Source organism: Drosophila yakuba, chromosome X (genome assembly GCF_016746365.2).
Source record: "Drosophila yakuba strain Tai18E2 chromosome X, Prin_Dyak_Tai18E2_2.1, whole genome shotgun sequence".
NCBI lineage: Eukaryota > Metazoa > Arthropoda > Insecta > Diptera > Drosophilidae > Drosophila > Drosophila yakuba.
Genome location: NC_052526.2, coordinates 15,743,592 through 15,770,991, shown reverse-complemented (window position 1 = coordinate 15,770,991; position 27,400 = coordinate 15,743,592). Strand labels below are relative to the sequence as shown.

The window sequence follows — 27,400 nt, the reverse complement described above, 5'->3', positions numbered from 1 at the left end:
GTCGAAGATCCGAAGATCGATGGAGAGAGTGGAAGGAGTGGATGAACCAGGGACCAGGGGCTATCAGGGCAACAGCATCTGGCCTGGCTACGTGTGTGAATGGCCTTTTGGCCGTTTGCACTTCTTTTGCCGCCATAAGTCTCTATAATCCATTTATACACAGCGGTCGCGGAGAACGGAGAGCTGCTGCGCTAAGTGCACTTAAAAGCAACGAAAATTATTTAAATGCAGCGTTAAAATTGTTTACAATTCAATAAACAGACGCAAACACACACGGAATTTGGTTAGACCCTGCCCCAGAAGTGGCGACAACTGAAGATACAGATACAGATACAGATACAAAGATACAGCTACAGCTACAGATACAAAGATACACAGATAAGAGACGCCAAACAAAAAGTTAGCACTCAGTGACTTTAAACCCGAGTTGAGCGATCTTCGAATGCTCTATACTCGTACGTAGATTTACAAAAGTATCTCAAACTGTTTAGCATATAGCTCTGGAGAATAATGGAAATTTGTTGAATAAAAGTATGTAACATCGAATTGAAGCTATGCATTGCCCAGACAATATTGATAGTAGCACTATCTATCAGCAAATTCTATATAGTAAAAGCGATCGCAAACTATGAAGTAATAGTATTCACACTTGCTATTAGCATTTTCCAGAGCTAAAAGCTTAAGACACTCGACTCCATGAGATAATTGTGCGTTAAACGAGAAGACAAAGATACACAGTCAAAGCGAGATACGAAGTGAGGAAAGTGGTGTGCACGAGGTGGCTAAGTAACTATTATACATAGATGTGGTTATTGTTTATAAGGCAACAGCACCCGAAGTTGTTGGCCAATATGTGGTTTGCCCTGAGAGCGGCAATTAATACGCGTTGTAACCGTTTTTGTACAAGAATTCTACGTGGGCCTATATCTGCCGTGCTACCTTGAATAGCGAATGTATCTATGTATCTGTATCTGGGCATCTATGCGATGCACCTGTATCTGCCGCAGCGGCATACTTATCTGCGTGGTGCGTTCTATTTACGGTCAAGTGTTCGGATACAAAGCGGCAAGGTTGTCGCCGCTTCACCCAATTGGCCAAATAAAGTCGTTTGTCCGTTATCCAGAACGAGAGTCGATCGGTTGGTTGGTTGGATGGTTGGATAGCTGGTCACAAGTTGCCTTATAGACGGACTTAATGGTCGGTACCAACTCATTAGCCTGACCCCGTTCTCCATGCCTTGCCTGCATTCGGTATCCTTGTGGCACATTATATCTAGTTCAGTGAAATCGCCGGTGTTGTGTGTTAATTCACATCATCAAATTGTTTGCCAGCCAGGCATAAAATGGCATAAAGATAACTCCCATGTGATGTGACTCTTGGTTTCCTTTGGTTGAAGGCCTAACTTTATATGCCTTGCCAATCAGCTGAGCTGTTATCACTAGAGCATTTCTATGAGTAATATGGAATAAAGCCAGGCGTGTATAAATAGATGTTCATATTGTTAAGCCTAGGTGCGATTGTTTTTCTAAACGATTTCATTTGTAATGTTTTATAATCATGGAATATACATACTTATAGCATATTGATGATATAATTTCAGTGCATTGCTTTTGAGTTGGTTTCGTAAACAGTTGATTATTTCAAAACCTTTTTGGGCAAGCAAACGTTTTCGTAACACATTTAGTAAACGCATCGCAAAGATAGCATCTCCAAAGTCACCCCTTGAATTATTTTTAGCCACTTCTCCGGTAGCCCACCAACATCGATCGTTGCCATTGCGGCATTGCAAGATCACTTGAGCAGTTCACTTGGGGTCTCCATCCGCAGTGGCTTCCCTCGGTTCTCCAGTTCTCCAGTTCTCCAGTTCTCCGGTTCTCTAGTTCTCCAGATAGCCAGACCTCCAGTAAGTGGTACGGGCAATCCATCTATTGCATAAACTCAAATAAACTACTGTCAGCTGCAGCCTGAGATCGTATCGATCGTCTGTCTCTCGGCCTTTTTGTTGTGGTTATGAAATGGCAAAAACGGCGGCGGGCAATGAGTACTGTAATTGATTTCAAATATTTATGCCGCACGTGCACTGCAAAAAACATTGCAAGTGCGAAGGTTATTTATCACTAGCACTAGTGTTTCTATATAAATCAAAATATTTTAAACATAATATATTTCTGTGCTTATTGATCTCTGATCTTAATAAATCATTTAAATTAGAAACAAACAAATGTTTAGAAAATGTTTTGCTAACCTCTAATTCTTTCAAATTCATACCTTTTATTTTATATATTTTTATTGAATAACATTAACCTCTTATAGTGACCATTTATATTTTCTCTGCACTCGAATACTTTGGCATTTTCATTTGTTTGGCCAAACCGCCTTAATTGCCGCTTGATTGCGGAGTTTCGAGTGCTGGGGTAGCCATAAGATATCCATCGCAGATCGGAGATAGTCGATCATCGATCGCAGATCAGCTGGCCATAGGGGAACCAAGGAAAACGGAAGTGTCAATGTGTAAAAAAGGTGCTGGGAAACCGCACACACACGCACTTGGGTGCGGGGAAATGGAAAATGGTAAATTGTAAATGGGAAATTGAAAAGGGAAAATGCTAAACTGAAAATGGTAAGCTGAAAATGGTAAATTGAAAATTGAAATTGGTAAATGGTAAATCGCTCAATGGACAAAACAAACGCCGGGTCTGTCACGTGTGCAAGGGTTTCGGTTCGGCTTTTCCCGGTTTTCCCAGGCCGCCGGAGGGCGCACACATGTTTAGCGCCGACACGCCCTCGCCGTCGCCCACTTTTCCCAATTTCTCCCCGACTTTCGCCTCACCCTCATATCATTCTCTGCCGATCGGCTACGATATGATCCTATCCCACACGATCCATTCGTTTCGGTTCCTTTAACGCCGCCTGACTTCGCAAGTGACTTGGCTGTTTTCCTCCTCACTTTTTTCTGTTCTGTTGCTCGAGTTGAAGGGAAAATGGTACCCCCTTTTATTTACCTTACTTGAAAGGTTACCACGTGACAGTGTCCCTCAAAAGTCAGCCTCAAACGGCGGAAGTTCGGTTTAAAGTTGAGCAACTAAAGTGGTTTTATAAACCTTTAAAAATTTAAATAATGCTGCGGCGTAAACTGGAGTAATGCAAATGAGAGCTGATTGGATCAGCGGAAATTGGAGTGGTAAACTAAACAATTTTTATAAACAAAGATCAAAGAATTTAGCTATGCGCAAAAAGTTTGTTTCATTTGTAATATTTATTTATTTTTTTTAATAGCGATGTAGCACATGATGATAGTAATTTTTGAAGGAAATTTATGCAGAAATTTCAATTTAATTTCACTTTTGCTGACAAGCTTAAGAGAACGTTCTGTGGGGAATCGCAGGCCATAAAATGTCACTTAAACCCCGTTTCTGCAGCTGTCTTTTGACATATCTATCTACTGGCTGCTTACTTTTCTGCAGCACTGTGGACTGAACTCATTCAGGAGGAGAAGTTTGTGGCAGGAAGCATGCGCAGCTTCACACGCGCCCCGCACCCACATAATTCAGAAAATTGAGAGCTGGAGAAGGCCTACAAATCCGCAGTGGGACTAAAAACGAATACGCACATGAATATACTCGTATGTACATACTCACAAATACTCGAACGGAGAAGTAGAGACGTACACATCCTGCGAGCACATGTGTTCTGCGAATGACTCGGAAGTCGGGGGCACAGGAGAGGCGGTAATTTTCAAAAATGTTATTTTTAAAACATTATTTTTATTGCGGCTGCTGCACGCGACGTCCAAGTCGAAGGTAATCCAAGACGGGTCTCCGTCTCTCTCTCCCTGGACAAACTCAATTTGGCATTCAAGGCGCGAAGCAACAGAAGGTTTCCATTCCATACCAAACCATACCATTTCAGTTTATTGTATTGTATGGCATGGTATGGTATGGTATGGTATGGTATGGCATTGTATTGTATTGTGTCTTCTTGGTGGCTCCTTTTTTCCCTGAATTTCGGTTTCAAGACATGTGTGCGGAAAATTGCTTTTCGATCTATCCTTTCCGATTGAGCCATTGAACCGTTTTCAAATTACAAATCGAAAAACCAAAAAAACCAAAAAAACTGAACAATCACATTTGTTCGTTTGGCGCCTGGTCGCATGTTTTGATTTTTTTCAATTGACTCGCATTGATTTTGATCATTTTAGAGGCTGGCATTGTGTGCGGTCGGGGGTTTTGATCTCTATAAGGTCCACTGAACACCCCGACAATACCATCGCATTCCGGACTGACGCGTGCTCTAAAAACTTATAAATTCAAATTACGTAAGCCAGAACGCTTGACTGCCTTAAATTCATTTGGCAATGGGGGAAATTTACAAGTGATTGCAAGCAAATCATCATGAAATGAACGCACAATGTGATTACCTAAATAAATGGGAAATAGTAAATAAATAAATAAATAGTAAATGAGTAATATTTATATGCATATTATTAATCAATACTTATTCAAAGCATGATAAAAAATCTATTTATAAAGTTCAACACAATCCAACTTGACTTCGTGGTACATAGTATATGCTATAAATAAATATTGTTCTGCATTGCAATACTTGGAAATCAATTGACATGAGTCAAACAAACAAATATGCATTAATCATCGAGTGAAGAAAGGTCTCTCATTTTTCGGAAATTTCGTTACTCATTGATTCACTGAAGTGAAATGCAAATGGGATCTACGAGGCGCCCCCTCAAATTGGAAACTCACTTCAAGAATGGGGGAACCTGTTTGAGTTTGTGTCATTTCTGTTCGTCTGTCCATAAATTAATATTAATTATATTCAAAGGCGAGCGAGAGAATGATCGAATCGACGCCGTTCGATGAATGCCAATGATGTCAGCACTGAGCGCACATATCAGATACAAAGATACAAAGATACGCAGATGGAAAGATACTCAATTTCAGGTTTACAGAGCATTAGAGAACTCGATCTATTGCGCTCAGTAGAGCTTTTTTGCTAGCGTTCTTTTTTTTTGGTTTTTGCCACTAAAATCTTAACTTTGCAATAAACTGCAGCTGCCCAGTTGTGCAGTTGTGTAGTTGAAATCTTTTTTGAATAAGTACGTTGCAAATGCCGCCAGAAACAACAGCTTGCAAACTTCCAAAGACCCGCTTCATTCAGTCGTTTAAAACCCTCCCATTTACTGCGCGACACTGTGAAAAAAAAGTGTGCTACACTTGTAATATTCAGAATAATATTTTAAGGCCAAACCTTAAACAGTTCTGCTGTTTGTAAACCGCTCCCCTCATGAATAATATGCTATTATAAAAATAGGCAGCTGTTTGGTGCAGAAGTAATGTGTTTGTTGAACTCTGTTTGCTGTTGGCTATTTGCACACCATTTTCACATCTAGGGCTGTGAATTTCCGCGCAGTGCACTTACTCGCCCATTCATAGGAAGTTCGGCTGTGGCTGTGGGTCGTCCCCTCTCGAGTTTCACGCATCTGTGGCATTTTTGCTTTAGTGAAGCATCAAATTGTTGCATGTGGGCCGCGCAGGTCGCTCGCCAAGGGGGCGGATCGTCGAAAAGGGGGCGGGGCGGTGAATGGGTGGCTTAATCAACTCTCAAGTGTTTGATTTGGACCGTTTGCGGCGTGCCGTCTGTAGCATCCGTAAAAGTTTGCTACACTTACAAAAAATTGCGCCCCTCTTATTAAGTTACTTTATTTATTGCTTTGGCAATTTATAAGTTGGAAATACATAGCAAATGTTTATAAAATAAGAAGACTATGTTTTGCTAAAACGTTTTAGAATTCTTGGAATATTTTTTAGAAATCAAATAAATAGAGACTTGCATTTACCTAACTATTTCGGTTTAATTCATGTGGAAGAATGTATTTGCTTGTAAATGACTTTTAAATAATAGCCAAATTGTGCCAGTGCATTTATTCACTTTCCGTTTTATTATGCTCAATTTTAATGAAGACCCATTTGCTGCACCCTAGGGTTAAAGCATCAACCATCGACCAAAGAACTGGGCACCCTTTCCCATTCTTTTCCTTTCTGTTCGCCGCACTTCCGCATTCAATGCTAATGACAGCTGTCAATGTGCGTGCCCCGACGAACTGCTGCTCCTGGAGGCGAACGAACCACTAGAACCATCACAGCCATCAGAACCACTGACTCTCCGAAGTCCAGAGCCACGGGGTTGGAAAGATCGAGGGTGCGGGCGGTGCTGTTCCATTGGGAGGGTTGCCGAGTGGCAAGTAGGGAGGTTTTGATCGGCTCGAATGGAATGGCAAGAATTTCAAGAGTCCAATTAAATGTGTTAAAGGAATGGCATCGGCAACTCATTGAAAGATCATTAAAACGAGGTTCGAGTGCTGAGCAGATGAGCAGACAAATTGTTGCAACCTTCAATGTCACTTAAGAATAACATAATTATATTATATAGGCTATACATGCAGGATAAAGGAGTTTCTTTCTATAAATTTCACTTATATATTTATGCCCCGTTTTCTGCCCATTATTAACATATATTTTCCATTTCAGTGTCAGCTTGGTCGTTGGAGCACCCAAATTCGACACATCCCGCTATCAACAGGGCGTCACCGAGGCAGGAGGCGTTTTCAAATGCAGCCTCAATGACGACGACTGCAAATTGGTGCCATTCGACTCCAAAGGTAAGTTGATAAGTTTATTGAGGGAAGAGAAACATACATGTATATGCACCTTAATTCGAGTCTGAGTCTGCTCTTGGGTAGATGGCAGTTCCTAAGCGCAGTAGTTGGCGCCAATCCCCGCGAGAAACTGGCGCCAGAAATTGCAATTAGTTTATTTATGGCCAACACGCATGCGCAACCTTTTAGTATGCAAAATGCGAAGAATGCAGTGGCAAACAAAATGTGCAAAATAAATGCGAAAAATGCAAAATTACGATAATCTATACATACATATATTTTTAGACAATTACCGAGCCGAACATCCGCGGCATAGAACGGAAATGATAAACTCACTCGCATGCACTTCCTACTGTCGCCCCAAAGTTTTAGCATATTTTTTGCATATTTTTGCCATTAACTGAGTTCTCTGCACTCGGCCATAAATATGCACAATTCGATTGCGGGGAAAAGGGGGAAATGAGTAAGAAATAAAAGGAAAGAGGTAAACACCTTGGGTAAAAGTTATTGACACGTGCCCCATCAGACTTCAGACGGCAGACTGCAGACTGCAAACTCGATAATGGATGTTAATGCTTCCATGGGGGGTGTGTCCCATAAATTTATAGACCCCCACCAGCTGCCCTCTTCATACCGCTAAAATAATATATAAATCTCTGCTCAAACTCATGCTTAATGTGGCTAAAAAAAAAAAATAAATAAAAAAAAATAAAAGGAGTCAACAGGTGCTTCATTCAGCTCGCAGGTTCGTTGGGTTTGCTCATCTACTTAAGTGATTCTGTGTGATTCATCGGGCTCTGTCAGCCATTCATTAGTTGTTAGATCTTATTCACCACTCACCCACCATTCATTACGCAGAATGCGTTGTCTTCATGACGCAATACTCATAAATACTCATATAGTACAAAAGGAGGAAAAGTATTCGCTATGTTTGTTCCGTGATAAATGTGTAATTAGTTGTTGTTTGAATTTCTGCAAAATATCACAAAATATTCATAAACTCAGTTAAATCTCTTTGACTGCTAATCCATTATAAAAATGGCATTTCAAATATCCCCCGAATGAATGGACAACAAACTTGGTTTCTATTTATTTTCCACACTTCTTCATCCATCCATCACCTTTAGTTAGCATTTTTGATGGATTCACTGCAGGGCATTTATTCCCTCATTAGCCCAAAATTTGTACAGTACGCACACTCCATAATTGCAATTAATATCATATATACACATATCATATATACACATATCATATATACACATATCATATATACACATATCATATATACACATATCATATATACGCGTATAGCACCTCACTTTACCCTCTGGAAATTGTGTCATAAATCAGCGACAAAGGAAGTGACCATCATCATTATCCATTATCCACGTTCTTCTCAAGTGTTTTGTGTTTGTTCTCAGTGTAGCTTAATTAGTTTGCCTTTCTCCCCCTGACTTAAAATACATATTAATTTCACTAAATTGTTCATTTCCGTCCACATTTTGTCAGAATTATTTCTGCGTCTTTGTTTTTTCGCTCTCCTCAGAGATCTTAATCTTTGCCCGCTTCTTTCTGTACAAAGAATTAGGTTTATTATCTCTTCAGCCTTGCAATTTTGATTTGCGAAATACAAATATTTGACGTGTTAATAATATGAATCTCTCGTTTTCCAAACCAGGCAACAATCGGAATGTGGACAAGGAGATCGTGGACAGGAAGTCCTATCAATGGTTGGGCGCCACTGTGGCCACTGGTCGGGATAGTGACTTGGTTGTGGTAAGTGTGAAGTACAATAAATAAACATGAAATCCAGTTATACTTTCATTTTTACTTTTTAAAGCACGTCCCAAGTCATTGATTTTATTTTGGGTTTTACGATTACCTAATGCCCTTGTGGTGTGCCCTAAAAATAGTTAATAACCCACCGATAACTCCTATTATCGCCCATTAAAACCACCGCTTTATGGTGGCACACAAAGTGAGTCAATGTGAGGACTAAGCTGACAGATACTTTCATTTTCCGCAGACCACAAGACGACCTATATACTAACTAAAAAAAAAAGGGGGAAAAAGGTCAGATTTTAGTGTTCACCGATGATGGCATCATCGTAGCTCGTTAAAATGTCAAATTGCATTGAAAGTGCAAGGGAATTGATGGCATTCGCCCACCTCAACGCGTAACTGACACCTTTTCCTTTTTCCTTTTTCATTTCCATTTCCATCATGTGCCAAGAAAATCTCTGAGGAAAATTACCTTTTTTATGGCTGGCTATCTGTTTGCCGTTAGATATCAGTGGGTGTTACGAATAGAAGACTGTGTTCTCAATGGGGTTTTTCGATTTCGATTTGGATTTTGTTTTGGTTTTGGTTTTCGATTTCTATGATTTTGTCATCACTGCGGTGGATTGCGTCAAGTAAGCCACAATAGAAAACCAAGACAGATGGAAAACTATAATAAGATACCAATGCTCAGATACAGTGCTTTGTGGCTGCACAGTGGGAAATCTTCAAGTTATTTCATGAAAATATGTTATGCCCTTTTGATAATACTTGCATATGTGCAAGTGTGCTTTCTTGCATTTGTGCCAAAGTGCTTTGCTGCTTTGGGAGCTGTATTTATTGATTTCTATATATTTTTATTTGAAGGCACTTTCGCGTTTATAAATATCAAATATTGTACACATTCTATGAAGTTTCTGTTTGTGCAAGTGCGCTTTGTTGCTTTAGTGCCAGAGTGCCAGAGTGCTTGTGTGCTTTTCTGCTTTTGGAACTCGGACTCTTAAAGGTGCGCCACGTCTCGCAACTTTTGTTAATTGCGTTGGCGTTGGCTTCTTTTGTTGACCGCCCACCCAGCATAAACATTTGATTTTCACTTTAGTTCTCAATTAACTTTGATTTGGCCCATTTGATTTTGGCCCTGGCGCACCAAGAACCGTTAACATTGATGGCCTTTGTTACCCTTGTTGTTGTTGCGGCCAGGTCAGGTCACTTCCGCCAAATGGGAAATGTGAAATGGGAAATGGGAACCTGGGACCTCGAAACTTGGCAACTGGGTCTGGGACTCCGAATGGGAATGGGAATGGGAATGGCCTTCAAACGCCCATTAACCGGATGAGGAGCGAGCAGGTCATCCATCCATCCATCGATTGCTTTTCGCCGTATTACAATCCATCCAGCGCATTACATCAGTCGCTGAGTTAATGTGTGCTGCAGTTAAGGAATTATATCATCAGGCAGCTTTAAACATTTAAACTTTGTAATCTTAGCTTCATATAAAGCATGGCTTATTCAGCATTTTAAGCTGCATTTTAAGCAGTTCTTTCAAGACAAATAGCAGTCGCAATCGGTTGGCAAACGCCAAGTACCTCGAAGTGACCTTTAGCCTGGCTCATTGTTTTGGGCATGTCAACTATGTATTTCCATTTCCATATCCATTTCCATTCTTTAAAACCAAATTGTTTTGTCGTGTTCCCGACTTAGTATTTCCTCAGCAGCTTAACATATTTTGAACGATTTTTGTGCCTGGCTTTTGTTTGAGCTTTCTTTTCGCTTGATATTTTTTTTTCTTAATTTTTTTTTTTTTTTTAGTAGTTTTGAGGTCTCTGTCTGTATTTGGGCTTTTGTTTTTTGGCCGATTTTGCTGTGTTTTTTTTTGGTTTTTTTTGTTCATGTGGTTTATTGCCCATGTTTGGAGCAGAGTGCATACCAAAACGCCAACGATAAATTTTTGAGACATTAAACTGCACTTTTGCAGACGCCGTCGGTTCTTCCTGTTTGTTGTTGTTTTACTCGTTTTTCTTGTGGGAGCAAACAGAAATAAAAAAAAAAACCAAAGTCAAAAGTCAACACGTTTGACATGGTCGACATGCAGACGTTACCATTGCGAATGCCCAAGAAGAATATCTTCTGGGGGCCAACGAGCCAGATGCAGATGCGGTTGCCAAATCGGCTAGGCCCAAGGCAACTCCGATCTGAGGATCCCCTCTAGTCCCTCATTCCCTCATTCCCTGATTCCCCGATCTGTTCTCCTACTCCGCCTTAACTATATATAACGATTTATATCTGTGTGTGCGAGTGCCCTCGCCATATTGGAGTTCAATAGCGCTGCAATTTCGCAGATCGTGTCGATGATCATGTCGCAATCGCAGCACGGCAAACCAAACAGCATCTCTTCCAGAATTGGTTAACCCAAAGCCGACTTTAAATTACCTAACTAAATGTTGCTACCTATATATTGTTTATTTATTAATTTATTTGGGAAGTTTTACAATTGAAATTCATTTCAAAAGGTTTCTTGAGTTATGCCACAATTATTCTTAGAACGCCCAACGGTTGCGTTCTAAAAGAATCAAGAATCAGGAATCAAGAATCAAAGATTCTAAAAAGAATCAAGATTTTTTGCTGCATACTTTTAGACACTTGGATTTTTGAAAGTTAACACCTGACTGCCCCGAGTAGTATACCCATCAAGTGGGTGTGTGGTATCAAAAAACGTAGCAAAACGAGACCGCACGACATGCGGCACTTGCGAAAGAGACGGCTATATGGGGGAGAGAGAGAGAGAGACGCATTGAGTTCACAGTGATGTCACCTTGGTGTTGTTGCGCCGCTGATTGCGGATCATGGTCATTGTGGGCGGTGGCGATGGCGATGGCGATGGTGATGGTAATGGCCACCCCGCCCACTCGGCGACAAGTTGTTGATTGGGGCCACATTCGGCGTGTGATCTCATACCAATATATATATTTTATTTTTTTTGGGCTACAGCATACAATTGTTGCCTGATCCTTGGCCCAAATTCACGGCAATTAATGCTGACCCAATTTTATTAAAACTTTTACAATCGCTGGATTCACTTCTTGCTGCATTTGCTTGGTAAATAATGCCCTTAAAGTGTTTATATTAACCACATTAAATATAAACTCTGGTAAAAAACGTATAAATATTGCTAAATGTTTGCATAAAATGGTAAAATACTTATGCGAAGTGCAATAAACCAACTGCGTAGCCAACTTTTTTGCCATACTTCCAAATGACTTGGCCATAAATAAGGCATCTGGAAATGGTAGTACATATAGAGTCCCACTCTTGGCCAAAACCCATATTCATAACCATAATTTTTGATTTCAATGCTCGGCAAGAAGAGCAACTTGGTGGGACCTGTTTCATTCGTTTCGGGATCCATTCTCCACCGGCCACTCCTCATTTGCATATCTAACTATTTTACCGCGAACTGCAAACTGTTACCGCTGTTGGCCAAAGAATCTGTCTGATAATAAAGTTTTTAATAGGAAATTGCTATTAACTTATTGATCATGGCATGGACAATGGTCCACGCGGCCAATTGTTGGGAATTTCAATTGAATTGTTCAACGCTCCCCCGATTGCCCAGCGGCAACTCGATTGTCTGTCGCGGCTCGCAGGGTCTTGTTTTTGTTATTATTTGCCCATTTCTTATGCACACACTGGGAGAAACTTCAGGTACTAAACAGATCACTTGATTATGTAGCTTCCCCGAAAAATAAACTTGGAAATTAAAGCGCTTTTTGTTATAAACTGGGTTGTTTTGTTTCTGAAACTGTGTGTTGAAAACTGTAGCACCCATGAGATGTACCCCTAGTTTTGGTTTTTTTATAATTTCATATAGAGTTGAGCTAACTTTTGCCCAGTGTAGGGATAGCTGGACTGTGATTTTATTTTTTTTTTTTTTAGATATTTTTCTCGGTTGCCTGTTTCTGCGCCTGCTTGCATAATATGGCCTGGCCCATAGATTTGTGATTCAATGGGGCATTTGAATGGCTCAGCCTCTCCAGCCGCTTCCATCCGATATCCGATCAGCATGCATTTTTGGCGATAGCGCGTCATTTTGAGTTTATGTCAGAGTTGCCAAAAGGAGGAGCATGGAGATGGAGCATGGAGGAGGAGGATGGAGGAGGAGGTTGGAGGAGGAGGTTGGAGGAGTTGGATGGGGCGGAAAAGCGACAGATACAGAGAGCCACTGGTTGCCATAAATGGCACAATATGTATAAATTTGTAAAAGTAATTGCACTGCAGAGACAATGGCCAGGCCTAAGATCTTGACGCTGATGTTGATGCCTCCTGCCTTCTGCCCTCTGCTGTTCCTGCCCCATACCCAATGCCTCATGCCTCATGCCCCATGCCACAAGCTCCGCAAACCGCTGACCATATTTGGAGCGGCACTGCGACAGAGATGGCTGAGACCTCGAGTCTCGTGCGTGTTTTATGTCCAACTGCCAGCCATTTATACATTATAAAACTATATAAACACACAGATCTGCTGGGATGCGAAGCGATCCAATGCGACGAGGCTAACTCACTCCCCAGGCACAGTGGGTCCAGTGACTGCCAAAAAGTGCAGAAATTGATAAAGGAATTTAGAGAACAAAAGTGGGGTGAAAAAGTAGAAACCAATAAGATATAGTTAATATAGAAATTTGGAATAACTGGTAGCTCTTAAAGTTCTTTCTTATGAACTTATAAATCTTAAAGTTCCATCATTGCACTAAATTTATCCAGAGATATTTAATCCTTTTTTTGAACTGTGGTCCCACTGTGCCTGGGGGATAGGGGGTCTGTTAATTCGCTTTGGCCATTTTAGGAGGGCCACCACTCCATGCCTTTGCCGTTTCTGCCATGGCCTGCCATTGTCTCACATCTTCACCAAATAATTTCCATGGCTGCCCCCGTCTCCCTCACCTGCACTGGAAAAAAAACATAATAAATATTCAACTAAATATCTATGAATAATTTTACAAAATAATATAAATGATATAATATGTTATTTAAATATAATAATCATATGTTAATTATTAAAGAAGTTCACAAAAATGATCAGTTCAGATATCTATTCCAATATATCTATTCCTTCTATGTACAAATTAGTCTGCATGTTAAGCTTAGTAGTAAATGATTACACTTAGTTATTAATCAATATCTACAGCTCATTTCTCGCCGTGTAATGCACTCGAATCTCCAATGATTTTCCCCATTTCCCATTGCAGGCCTGTGCACCGCGCTATGTCTTCCACACGATGACGCCATCGAGGGCGTTCCGCATTGATCCCGTGGGCACCTGCTTCACCTCGCACAACTTCGAGGAGTTCCACGAGGTCTCCCCCTGCCGGACAAGTGAGTATCGATCAGTGGGACAGGGAATGGTACCGGGATTAGCATTAACCCACACCAATGGACCCCAAGGCGACCTCCGATTCGTTGTGATTCGGTAATTCGAGCGGCACAGGGAATCCCTTGAAAAGCGAAACTCAAACTGTCAGTCTCTCTGGCATTCCTTCGGCTTTTGTTGCTATACTTGTAGTTACCTTTATATTTTTTTTTTTTTTTGGTAATACTCGAGCGTATCGAATAACGGCTACTTTGGGGAAAGTGAAAAGCCTCAAGAGTGCCCCACAATCACTTTGGCCACAATTTAGTTAAGCTGGAACATGTTCCACTGAAGTGAACACCACGATTCTGCGTCCGCGGTCCGAGAAACAGAACCTTACGGAACAGCAGCAGGCTGAAGATCTGATTAAACATCGAAAGATCACCATGCAGCTGTACGACTCGGTGAAGGATACTTTAAGCCCAATCCCCACGAGGACATCTCGCAGCAACCACTGCCCCGACCAGAAAGAGAAATCTTTTTCCTGGGAATCCAAGTAAACTCTAATTTAAATCACATTGAACACATGCAAGCAAACAGATGACACCACCACCGATCCCCGGTTCATGTCCATATGTGTCCGTTAGTGGCCGTACTTCTGGTACACCCACTCCTTGTTGTCCAGCGGGCAGACCAGGCGCGTCTTCAGCCAGCGCGCGATGCAGTGATGATGGAATGCGTGGTTGCACTCGCCCCAAGCCACGGTGCACTCGTCGTGGTTTGCATTCGGATCCGCCTGGCACTCGATGCACAGGTTCATGATGTGGTTACGGCAGATGGCACAGTTGTCCACCGCTACGTCCCATGCCCAAATGGCGCGTGCCACCCACTTCTTTACCACAAAGCGCTCCGTCCTGGCTGGGCCAGCTGCTCCACTACAGGATGGCTCCTTGTCATTGAAGTCCATGTCATGGAAGTCCTCCGCCTCCTCAACCTCTTTCTCCTCAACCTCCTTCTCCTCAACCTCTTTCTCCTCAACCTCCTTCTTCTCGGACATTGTGTAAAATAAATGAATTTTTTCTTTCTTAAACTAGGATTGTCGCTTCGTATTCGAATTTGATTTGAACTATTGTAGATTCCATATGTTTCTAGCGTGACATTAAAAAGAGTGACGACTACTGATTTAACTAGCAAAACCCCTCGGCGAATAAATAAAAAAAAAAATATGCCCAGAAAATATTTATAAAAACCAAAAATTTTAAATAAGAGTCAATTTTATGCAGATCGTTAACATATTCAAATGCGTTTGAAACACTTTCTACAACTACTTGCATTGTAGAATTGAAATTTTAAACAGAACTCCATTATTAAATGTTTAAAAAATAAATCGTATATGCTTGCAAGTACAAAAGTTTAGAAGAAGTTGATTCAACTTCAAAAGACTTTGAATGTTTGGATTACAAAGTTTATTATGCGATCGTGATCGAAATATAGCTTCTTTTAAGAACGCAGCTGTTGGAAAGTGAAGTTTTCGATGTTCTCTCATTTTTCGAACACAACTTGGCGATAAGTGACTAATTTGACGTCATTTGGAGGCATAAACCAACAGCAGATCGAATCGTAAACCTTTGCAACCCAGAAAATCCCCACCTATTTGGATGAACTGAAAGATTTATGCGACTTGACAGCCGACAAATGCTCACCGAGGAAAACTTGAAAAAACATATCCATGCTGTTTGTAAATCTAAAAATATTTAATTCGATGTAGTAGCTTTGTAGTTGTTTTATTTGTTTCGTTCTGATGCATTTTGTTTTTCTAGCTTTTACCTCACATTACTTTCCCTTGCTTTCTATTTTATTCTGTTTTTATTATTTTTACGCATTTCTTGTTTTTCGTTTCTCGTTTCTCGTTGATTTTGGGACAGCCTGCCAAATTTGTTTGGTTAGTCATCGCTTTAAACCGACTATATCTAGGTCTATATAAATGCTCATATAGGTATCTACATACATACATACACTCATAGATACATGTGCCAGCACACATGGGGCATTCGCGTCCTCCTCCTCCGCAAAGTTTTGGATGAGGTGTGATTATTTTTAGCAGCGCCTCGCAGATGCAAAGCATTCAACTGGCGTGTATATATGCATATATCTTTCGGATTTTTAAGGAGCTATATCCGTATATATATATATATATATATGGATGTGTGTTTACGTATGAATCTTTCTATATGGGGGCTAGCATATGGCCATTAGTCGGGGTTGTGACTCTTGAACTAGTTTATCATACGGAAGAATTGCTTTGCTTATTTCAATTTTCAGTTTTATAGCTTATTTGCTTAGTGGTTCGTGGAATGGCCAACAATTTGATGGCAAAGTACACTGCATTTGGTCAAAAGTCTGAGTCAATTGAGGTGGCTGTAGTAAACTGATTCATTCAGTAAAATGTTTCACAATTAAGTGAATTCTAGGGATAGTTTGCAACTGCTTATCGAACACGTTTTGCATGATAAAAAAAATACAATATATTTATTAAGAAAAGCTGAATATAATTCACATTGACCTAGAATTTCTAAAGCTTAAAAGGGGCTTCAAATAGCACTATAAATCAAAGATTTTAGTTGGAGTTATGGGTTTCATTTATAGCAGTCACATAATAAGCAGACTATAATAAAATGTTAAAATGAACTGCAATTTATGTGTAGTATTTAATATGCTTGTTTAATATGTTATAGTTTGCTTTACATTTTTATTGGCTATAATTCTTTGAAGCAGTTGCATGAGCTCATATGAGGCGATTGCTCAATCCGCGACCAAATTGGCCCAGCCAAGGGCGATTTATAGATTCTAAACACACACGAATGGGCCAACTCGATTCCCAGTGGCCAGTTTGTTGCGTTATTAATGCTGTTGTTGTGAAATGATTAGCAGCAACATCAGCAGCAGCAACAGCAGCAACAGCAGCAGCAACTCATCCTGACAGTCGGTCGGTTGGTTGAGCACATTCCGACATCACTGAAAGCAATAAATACCAACTTAACGCACAAAATGCCAAACTAAATAGTTAAAGGAAACGCAGGGCAATACAAATACAAAAAAAAAAAAGAGGGGTAAATCAAAGTACAAAGCAATCGAGTCGAGTCGAGTGACCAAGCCAAGTTGAAATGTCGGCAAAGGAGCGCAGTTCTCGGCGTGCCCTTGCTAAAAACTAATTGTAATTCAAGACGGGGCGATTTTATTATGGGAATTACTACAACTGCGAAGACAATGCCATGGGTATGCTCACGTACGAGGACCTGTGTGCGTTACGATTATACAAAAAAAAAAAACAAGAAAATAAAAACAAAAAAAAAAAAGAGTTAAAAGAGTTGACTTATGCGATTGCCGGTGCCAGCAGCAACATGTTGCTGCCGTCGCTGCTGTCGCTGGGCTCAAATTGAAACACTTCGAGACAAATTGTTATCGTTTAATTTGATCAAACGCACGATCTGCCTGTTGATTTCTCTGTTGTTTTTGCTCCAAGTCCCTCTTTCCTGCCCCTTTTTAGCTGGAGGCCTGGCTTGTGACATCAAGCTGTTGGTGTTGCGGGAAATACCCTTTCCTAAAGTACAGGATAGTACAAATTGACAAAGAAATGGAAAGCACATAAAATCACATACCGTTTTGATTACATTACATTAAAGGTAAAGTTCACCATTGGGCGACATAGTAAAACGCCCACCCGGGGGCGCCACAAGTTGCGCAGTGTGCATAGCTACCATGATAGCATTGTAATAGGGTATGCTAGCACTCGACTTCCTGCAGTTTTATTTCTTGTTGATCTTTTTGCTGATGTTACGTGATTTCGTATTTGGTAGCAAGGCAACATTCGCCAGACACTTTGCCGGACAAACAAACAAACAAACAAAAGGCGGGGCCAACAAAAGGATGTGTGACTGTGCATGGGGATATGGATGTGGATGTGGATGTGTTTGTGAATGTGTTTGTTGATATGTGTTTGTGGATATGTGTGCGGATGCCGTCTCCACTTTGGGCCTCGTCTTGATCTTTTTGTTTGCCGCTCGCAGGCAGTTGGGGCTGCCTTTATTGTTGTGTTTTCATTTCAATGTCCATCGCTGTGGCAGGCAAAGATCTTGCCCCAAAGGCGCGCTCTAATCCTTTTATGTTGTTCCAACTCTCGCTCGTCCAACTCTCGTCCAGCGTCTGACAAATAGCAGCGCAATTTATTGCATTGCATCGGTAATTATTTGCAATTTATTGTCCCACACACCGTTCCCCCCTTTCTCGCAAACTAAAAGCCCCGTGGCCCTGCGAACATTTATGATGAAATCGCACAATACCTAAATGGTCAACTGCGTGTGACTGGCATTCCCCTTGCCCCAGCCTCCCATTTTTTTTTCCCCCCCCATTTTGCCCAATCACTTATGCGATGCATTTCCATCTCTCGTTGCAGACAACTGGGGTTATCATCGCCAGGGCTCGTGTCAGGCTGGATTCAGTGCAGCGATCAATGGGGTAAGTACTCATTGGGTATCCGTATACCCTATTAAAGAACGGGGGGGTATATGGATGTCGTGGATGTATACAAATGTGTTGTTGAATTCCTAATTAAAGCCTATATAGCAGAAATAAAATATTAAAATAAATCATCTAGAACCGCTTGGCTCTATGAGTATTTTAGTATACTTGTCTAATTTAGCAAAATATCAAAATTATCAAAAGATCAAAGATCAAAACATACTGTTGCATACCTTTAAAACACCTTCATAAGTTGCTTCAAAATCATTGTATACATATAAAATATATGTCATATTTTAAACAATTTCAAGAGTATCCCAAGTGCGTCAATTAACTAAGTACGATCTCTAGATCTTCACAACGTTCCCTTTTTCTCTCTTGTTTTTATTTTTTTTTATTTTTTTTTGGGGCTTCATTGAGTTATTATATGCATGGAATGATTCGGATAAGACAGACGGACGGACGGACGTGGGCACGTTTAGTTGGCACCTCGTTGGGATCGTGGCATAACATTTGCATTCACAATTGCATCCCCAGCATTCGATTTGACTATTATACACACATGTGTACATATATGTACATAACTAGCTATATATGTACATATATATTTGTAACCTCTTTTCTCCCGTTGCAGAATGGCTCGCGTTTGTTCATCGGCGCACCTGGCAGTTGGTATTGGCAAGGTAAGTGCACGTTTTTCCCACATATACCGTGTACCGTTGTTCTACTTCTTATTTATTTATTTATTTATTTATTTATTTATTTATTTATCCGTACCTCAATATACCTTTTGTCTCTTGAGACGAGTTACTTTACTGTATGTATTTTGATGTTGCTGCTATTTCTAGTATCTCGTGTCTCAATGAGGCGACCGAAATTGATCCAATGTATTTAGACATAGCTAGAACTATAAGTAATATCCGTAAACCCTAGACCATCCCAAACACACGAACACACACACACACAAACACACACGTAGTCTGGTTTGAAATTTTGAATTTCGTTATCCCCATTTTTCATATAGCATTTAGCATTTGTCTTCGTCCTTTCCCTAGCTATGAAGTCCACGAAAGTATTGAATTTTGATTGCCTTCCGATGTACAAAATCAAAGTGATTGCATTAACATAGTATCCCCTAGTTTAGTTTATCTTACTCCCACTCCTTCGTGTGTTTTTTCACTTTTTATCTTTAGAAAGTGCGTAACCTAAGTAACTTTCACAGAGATACGAAATCAAATGGATAGTGTCCAAATAATATGGGTCTAGTTTTATGTATGTTTGTATCGTAATACCCATTTTCCGAAAGGGAACCTATGTTCTCCAGTCTCTAACACTCGATCCGTAGATCTAAGCGGGCTAAATAAAATGTGCATCTGTAGAAGATGGAATGCCAATGGAATTTAGCTGTATCTTAGATGTGTCTTAAGTGCATGTCGCATTGTAGTGTCGTCTAGTCGATAAAATATCCTTAGGTGTAAGGATAAAATTATATATGAAAACGTTATCTTTTTGTTAAATTGTACTGGCTAAGAAAAAACGATAAGTGTGCATCTGAAAGAGCTTATACTTTCCCAAAATATATATAACTAAAGTTTAGTTACAAAAGTAATAGTTATGCGCCAATCAATTGGTTACTTTAGGTAGAATTATTAAGTGCACACTTATCAAACGAATAAAGTTACCTAAGTTTTGTGACGTACATTCATAGATGTATGTAAATTGTGTTGTCGAGTTGTTGTCCTCCAATTCGTTTAACCCCAATTGGCCTAACGTCGCACTGTTGTCGCTCCCAGAAGCTAACTAGTTTGTACCGTACGAAATTGTACCGAAAGGTACATAAAAATCAAAAGTTTGCTAACTCCGATATCATCATCTACAACTCGACAGCAGGAGTCAGCATTATAACCGTAAATCGTATTATTGTTAATCGTAATTTAATGTATACTTAACCCAATTGAAATTAGCATTTACTGCATTTACTGTACCGTATTTGATACACGATTTCTACTGTAACTGTAACTGTAACTGTAACTGTAATCGTATCTATAACTGTAACTGTAACTGTACCTTTACCGTATAACGCGTCATGTTCTTCCTGATCTGATTAATCAAAATTATGTTCTCTCTTTCTCTTTATATTTTTTGCTCCTTCCTCCACCTTCTGTCTCACTCTACACTCAATCAATATCCCGTGTGTGTCGGGGCAAAATGCATGCGATTTTGTACCGAAATTGATATGAAAATGCGATATGCATTCTGTACCGATTCCCAAAAAAAACCGAACCGCACCACTCGATCACCCGAAACCCGTAAACCAATACCGAATACCGAATACCGAATACCGTATCCCAATCAACAATCTTTCCCAACAACCAATGTTGCTATCTAAAAAAAACTCCCGATATACCGAAAAAAACAAAAACCATAAAAAGGACAAACCTACTCGATACCGCCCGATGCCAAGTTTCCATTTAAGCCGCCTCTTTATCAGCCCTTCGGCACTGGAGGTAATAATAATAAAAAAAAAAAAACGCCAAAACTATAAAAAATTAAATAAACCAAAAATACAAACAGCAACTATGCTTCTCACCCACTGCCTCAAAACTCAACCGAAACTGTACCTACGAACATTAACCCAGCGTAAAAAAAAAGTACCTAAACACAAACACACACACACACACACCCATACATTCACACACACAAAACTCCAAATGAGAGTGGCATTAACGGTGTCTGATAATCAAAAATAAAATACCATCTCAACCTCATGAAAGCTCTATCCAACATCCATCATGCATATAAGAAAACACCCCTGGCAATCCATCGAAATAAAGCAAACTCTATAGATTTGTGCGATGCTTTGCAGTAAAACTCGATAGACGAAAGCTTCGCTTCCTAACTTCTGTGGTTCCATGCGGTCGAAAAATAGATACTTATAGTACCTAAGTTGCTTTGCTGAAATCTGCTTAAATGCTAAAATGTTGCCTTAACAACTCTACTCTCTTTTTTGGGAAACTTGGGCGAAAGAGAAGTTCTTTTATTCTTTTAAACAAATAAAGATAATAAAATAATTTCTCTGTCACCTAACTATGGGGTTTACCTAAAGGGCTGGCAAAGGAGTCACGGGACGGCAAAAAGAGATTATATATTATACTTTATATGGTTATAGTGGCCATAATTCAATACTTTATTTAGTACATTTCAAAGCTGTCTGAAAGTAGGCAATATATTTTTTCAATCGAGAGGTTCGTGACTTCCGAGAACGTTTAAAGTAAATGTTTATTAAGAAATAAAAGTGATGTTTACCAAACCAATTAAAAAGAAATTACTATTCCCAATGCCCCAGTGCAATCATGGAAATATTATATATTTTATATTTTTAAGATTACCTAATGAAAAATACTTGTTATTTCTCTTGCTGCCTGTACCAAGTCGTCCCTGTTGTCTCGCCCAAAAACCCGCTTAGCTTACAGCTGTAGTGCATGTAGTTTATATCTGGTCTTGACTGTACTAACTGGGTATGCCAACTAACCGTAATCTCTGCACGTTCTCTTAGCATGTTTCCGTTTGTAGTGCCCCCTGTAGTCACACACACACACACACACGCACACACACACACGTAATCATCCAAAACCGTAGCGTAGTATCTTGTGGTAATTGTTGTTGTGGCTTCCTTGGCTGGGAGTAGTTAAAAAACAAAAGGTCCATGTGCCATCTTATCATGTGTCCATCATCGTTGATTTCGTTGTTTGTTGTTGCCCAGCATGCCCATAGCCATTTAGCGCCAACAGTTGCGGTCACAAAACTAGATATTGGCATTAAATAGTAAATTGAAATTAAAAAAGTAATATACTATTATTTTGACCGCAACTGTGGCCAAACCAACTCACCTTAAAACACCAGAAATAGAGCGGACTTATCTTCCTCGGAGAATAATCGGAGCATTTTCCGCTGATTCACAGGTATGGCCAGCTCCCACGACGTGACCAGGCCGGAGAACCAGGTGTTCTCCACCTCGGAGAGTGCCTCGCTGAACGATGACTCCTATTTGGGCTACTCGATGGTCACCGGTGACTTCGATGGCGATCGCAGCGAGGATGTGGCCATTGGAATGCCCCGAGGTGGCAATCTTGTGGGCAGGATCGTCATCAATCGCTGGAACATGGCGAATATCTTCAATATCACGGGTCGTCAGATTGGCGAGTACTTTGGCTACTCCTTGGCCACCAGCGATGTGGATGGCGATGGTCTGGATGATCTGCTTATCGGTGCGCCCATGTACACGGATCCCGACAACGTGGAGGGCAAATACGATGTGGGCAGGGTGTATATCCTGCTGCAGGGTGGTCCCACCGAGGAGAAGCGTTGGACAACGGAGCACATTCGCGATGGCTACCACAGCAAGGGTAGATTCGGCTTGGCGCTGACCACCTTGGGCGATGTGAATGGCGATGGCTATGGTGACTTCGCCGTGGGCGCTCCCTACGATGGACCCGAGGGTCGTGGCGTGGTCTACATCTTCCATGGCTCGCCGATGGGTCCATTGGCCAAGCCGTCGCAGATCATCAAGTCCGAGCAGCTGGTGGAGGGTGCTCCCTATCCGCGAACATTTGGCTTCGCCCTGTCCGGTGGTCTGGACATGGACGGCAATACCTATCCGGATCTCGCTGTGGGCGCCTACAGCTCCGACCAGGTGTTCATCTTCAAATCGCGACCGGTGGCCGCAGTTAATGCCGAAACCAGCTTCGCCAGCAACTCGAAGCTGATCAGTTTGGATGACAGGAGCTGTCAGCTGCAAAGGGATCACAAGAAGGTGCCATGCATGCTGCTGACCACCTGCTGGAGCTACACGGGTCGCTATCTGCCCGAGCAACTGGACTTCGATGTGTCCTGGCTGCTGGACGCCAAGAAGTTGCCCAATCCACGCATGTTCTTCCTTAGGGATGAGGGCAAGAACATCAGGAATCAGACGATTCGCTTGAACTATGGCCAGAAGTATTGCCTGAATGAGACCGTCTATCTGCTGGACAAGGTGCAGGATAAGCTGACGCCTCTGGAGGTGGAAGCCCGCTACAATCTGCGCAGTAGTCGTCCCTTGGACCCGATGGTTCGCAACCGGAGGAGCATCCTTGAGCCGGTGATTGATCAGAACCGTGAGATCGTCCTGCGGGATGCCATCAACATTCAGAAGAACTGTGGACCCGACAACATTTGCGAACCAGATCTCAAACTGAAAGTCAGGTAAGTCATAGGGTATCACCTCGTTCAGACGTTCCTGGTAGTAATAACTCTCTCTTCTTTATGGAACAGCACTGTGGACAAGTATCTTTTTGGCTCGCCCGAACCTCTGGTCATCGAGGTCCTTATCTCGAACACCAATGAGGATGCCTTCGAGGCTGCCTTCTACATGGTCACCCCGCCGGATCTTCAGTTCAGGAAGCTGCAGCAGCTGGGCGAGAAAAAGGACACGCCCATCACCTGCTCGCCGCCCACGCCGGAGAACAACCACACACTCAAGTGCGACATTGGAAACCCGTTGGAGTCTGGAAAGATTGTAAGTTGTGTTATCTCTAAGTTTTGCATAAACTAATACAAACTTATACAAATCTTTGTAATCTTTATAGGCACACTTCAAGATCAGTTTGGTGCCGGAGGAGAAGTACGGTAGCTCGTCCAGCTACGACTTCTACTGGGAGGCCAATTCCACGAATCTGGAGAAACCCGGCTCCGATTACGACAACAAGATCCGGCAGAGCGTGGGCATCTGGGTGGACACGGATCTGGACATCAAGGGCACCTCCCTGCCGGACTACCAGCTGTACAAGGCCGACGACTATGTGGACTTGAAGAATGCCACTAAGGAGGACGATATTGGACCGCAGGTGGTGCACATCTACGAGATTCGCAACAATCGTCCGTCGATCATCGAGGAGGCGGAGGTGTTCATCCATCTGCCCCACGAGACAATCGTCGGGGATCCTTTGATGTACCTGTTGAATCAACCAGAGACCGGGGGCAAGATCCAGTGTGACGATGTGGCATTCAATGAGTACAATCTGCTGCTGGACGAGAAGCTGGTTAAGAAGTCCTATCTGCAGGCCCAGGGAGCCATTTGGAATTCGGCCCAGGTCTCTGGCCAATCGTCCAGCTCCTCGACTTCCGGCGGTGGCAGTGTTCTCATTGAGAAGGCCAGCGGTGATGGATTCGTCAGAGGAGTCTTGGTCAGCAATAGCACCGATGCGGGCGACAAATTGAGTCCCAAGCAAGTGGAGCAACGGCGGCAGGAGGACACATTGGAGGCACTGGGAGATGCATCGTTTGTGCATCGCGATCGCGCCAGTCAGGCGGTCCAGGAACCACGCATTAATCAGAGCAGCTTCACTACATGGTCCACCAGCAGCTCCTCGGGTGCTCCATCGGCACAGCTGCGTGGCCACAGCACCCAGGGTCACATCCAGATGGCCGAACCAGTTCAGCACACGAGCAGCTCGTCCTCCTCCTCCTCCAACTACCGAACTTGGCCAGCACAGCAGCAGCATCAGCAACTCCTTTTGGCCGGTTCCGGCGGATCGGGACTGGGATCCCCAGTTACCTTCAACGACAAATCGCAATTTGGTGGCCGTAACAACAACTTCCATACCGGCACTTTGGACTTGGGCACCCTAAATCGAGGCAATGTGGACAGTGAGCTGTACAGGAGTCAGGATCAATACCAGAATCCCAGCCAGAGTCTGGGCCAAAGCCAGGGTCAGTTCCAAGCCAATGGCAACCAGGGACACTACCAGGGCCAGAATCAGGCCCAGTTCCAAGCTCGTAATCCGGGGTTCCAGGGACAGACATCGTACCAGGGACAGACGCAGTACAGTGGCCAACCCGGTGGCTATCAGACCCACCATGTGACCTACTCCTCGGGCAGCAAACCCTACTATGGCCGCGAGAATGAGGACTTCTACGACGAGGACAACCTGCAGCAGGCAACACCTGGACACTGGAGCAGCAGCAGCAGCTCCAGTTCGAGTTCCGGCACACGCCGCCTGCGGAGATCCGACGATAAGGATGGGGAGACGGAGAAGCCGCAACAGATCGATCTGAACTCACCCTGCCAGTCGGCCAAGTGCAAGACCATCCGCTGTGTGGTCACTAATCTGGGCACCGAGGACGGCGACGCCGCCTTTGTGGCCATCCGGGCACGCATGGTGGCCAAGACGATGGAGAAGCTGGCCTCCAACGTGCCACTCAATGTGTCCACACTGGCGGTGGCCAATGTCACCCTGCTGCCCTTCATCGGAGCGCCCAAGGATGCCATCGTGAAGACGCACGAGATCTTCTACAAGGCGGAACCGGAACCGCTCCAGGTGCCCGATGTGGTGCCTCTGTGGGTCGTCGTCCTGGCCGCCTGTGCCGGAGCCCTCATCTTCCTGCTGCTTGTCTGGCTGCTGTACAAGGTGAGTTTGACATGAATGTGAGATAAAAAATGTCACTTAATTGAATAACTTATTATTTTACCCCTACAGTGCGGCTTCTTTAATCGTAACCGGCCAACGGATCACTCGCAGGAGCGGCAGCCACTGAGGAATGGTTACCACGGCGACGAGCACCTGTAGAGTGCCAGGATGTCCTCCAAGTGCTCCAGTTTAGCGAAGAGAACTAACACAGCCACGAAATACTTCTAACATCGCACTAAAACCAAAACACAACGTACTAAAAACAACGAAACGGCTCTAAGACGTACTAAAATCGAGCGCTTAGTCGAGTTTTAAACCATGCGATGTCGACACGGGAGTTGCCAGTGGATAATCCCCACTATATACATAGATATATATAACTATTTTGTTGGGGATCAGACTGCTGCTTGGATAACATGAGGGAGAACATTGTTAGAAAAACAACACATTTGAACTTGCCTAGTCACGACATGAAGAACTTTCTAATGCGTAAAGGTTTCTTAACTTTAACAAACACACACATATTTTTTTGATAATTTTTAGACTTTTGTGTTTTAGTTCTTTGCAAAAATTTCGAGGAAAGTTACACAAGTGCTATATTAATCTGTACTAAGGAAGCGAAATGAAGAAGTCGAAAGGAACCTAGGCTAAGTGAGTGAATGAATGAAATGAATTGACTGAATGAATGAATGAGCACTGATTGAATGTGAGTGATAGCCAATATGGAAATATCGAAGTAATAAGTTCTGAATCGAGAAAAAAGGGGAGTATGTAGAGCCGAGAGCTGCCCAATACTGCCACGCCCCCAGCAGCCCAGGCATGGAAAATGAATACAGAGAAAGTCCACACTTATTAGGTGCTACTCTAATTTTTTTTAAATCGCTTAAAATTATTCGGCGTTTGCCTAGTGCAGTGCCCATTAATGGACAATTGTTTGCCAAACTCAAAGTTTGCCGGTTGGAGGAAAAGTTACAACGCCAAAATGTGTTGAAAAATGCAAAAGAAATTATTAAAAATATTAAACAATTATTGAATAATCTATATAATTCTTGAATGTAAACTCTGTGTAAATACTAAAAATGAAAAACAAGGAAAGTGAAGAAGAAGAAGAACAGTTGAATCGTTATATTTAAATTAATATTGCATTTATTTCCAAATTACAGTGGGAGAAGCGCTGACCGACTTCTTGCAGTGTACTCTCGAAATAAAACACCTGTCTGTACCACGTAAAACCCCCTACTAAAAATTAGTCTCGCCCGCTGCTCACAGTTAGTTTAGTTCAATTATACGCTACTGTTTAATTTATTAACTGTACTTATTAATGCGTGTCATGAATAATGATTGATTGCCCCCTTATATTTTTTTTTTGCTAATTTCTGTATTAAATTTAATGATTTACCATAAAAATACAAATAAAAATGACGGTCGAGTTGTAAAATTAAATAAGTGTATGGGTAATTATGACTATCTGGGTGGAATATTTACGACGGTACAGTATATTCTGAGCATACTTTTCTTAATTTATTTATTGCAGGGATTTCTTTTGCGCATAATGATCTTAAACTTATTTAAATCATAAAAACGTTGTTTTCTGGCATCTCCTATTCCGGTTCATGTCTTTGCTATTCAATAGCACAGTTTTCT

General features: G+C 41.9%; 2 protein-coding genes across 6 annotated transcripts in view; one reads left to right on the top strand and one right to left on the bottom strand.

Moving 5' to 3' along the window:
- Positions 1–26,758, top strand: part of LOC6525582 (integrin alpha-PS2) — a 32,167-nt gene extending 5,409 nt beyond the window's left edge. For 4 of the 5 annotated variants that reach the window (XM_015190888.3, XM_039375546.2, XM_002101381.4 and 1 more), the window contains 10 exons: positions 6,543–6,673; positions 8,349–8,446; positions 13,693–13,819; positions 18,247–18,308; positions 18,946–18,994; positions 20,744–20,818; positions 22,274–23,552; positions 23,622–23,865; positions 23,936–25,756; positions 25,826–26,758. In XM_015190888.3, coding sequence (XP_015046374.1) covers positions 6,543–6,673; positions 8,349–8,446; positions 13,693–13,819; positions 18,247–18,308; positions 18,946–18,994; positions 20,744–20,818; positions 22,274–23,552; positions 23,622–23,865; positions 23,936–25,756; positions 25,826–25,915 — 3,976 coding nt within the window. In that variant the 3' untranslated portion in view covers positions 25,916–26,758. The remainder of the gene's footprint in view (positions 1–6,542; positions 6,674–8,348; positions 8,447–13,692; positions 13,820–18,246; positions 18,309–18,945; positions 18,995–20,743; positions 20,819–22,273; positions 23,553–23,621; positions 23,866–23,935; positions 25,757–25,825) is intronic. The other variant, XM_015190889.3, reaches the window with a different exon arrangement.
- On the bottom strand, positions 14,332–14,953 carry LOC6525583 (RING-box protein 1B). Its single transcript, XM_002101382.3, has one exon. The coding sequence runs from the start codon at positions 14,848–14,850 to the stop codon at positions 14,437–14,439; it is 414 nt and encodes a 137-aa protein (XP_002101418.1). The 5' UTR covers positions 14,851–14,953; the 3' UTR covers positions 14,332–14,436.
- Positions 26,759–27,400: the final 642 nt, after the last annotated feature.

Coding starts and splice junctions, on each gene's coding strand:
- LOC6525583 (XM_002101382.3), bottom strand. CDS start 14,850: ATGTCCGAGAAGAAGGAGGTTGAGGAGAAAGAGGTTGAGGAGAAGGAG.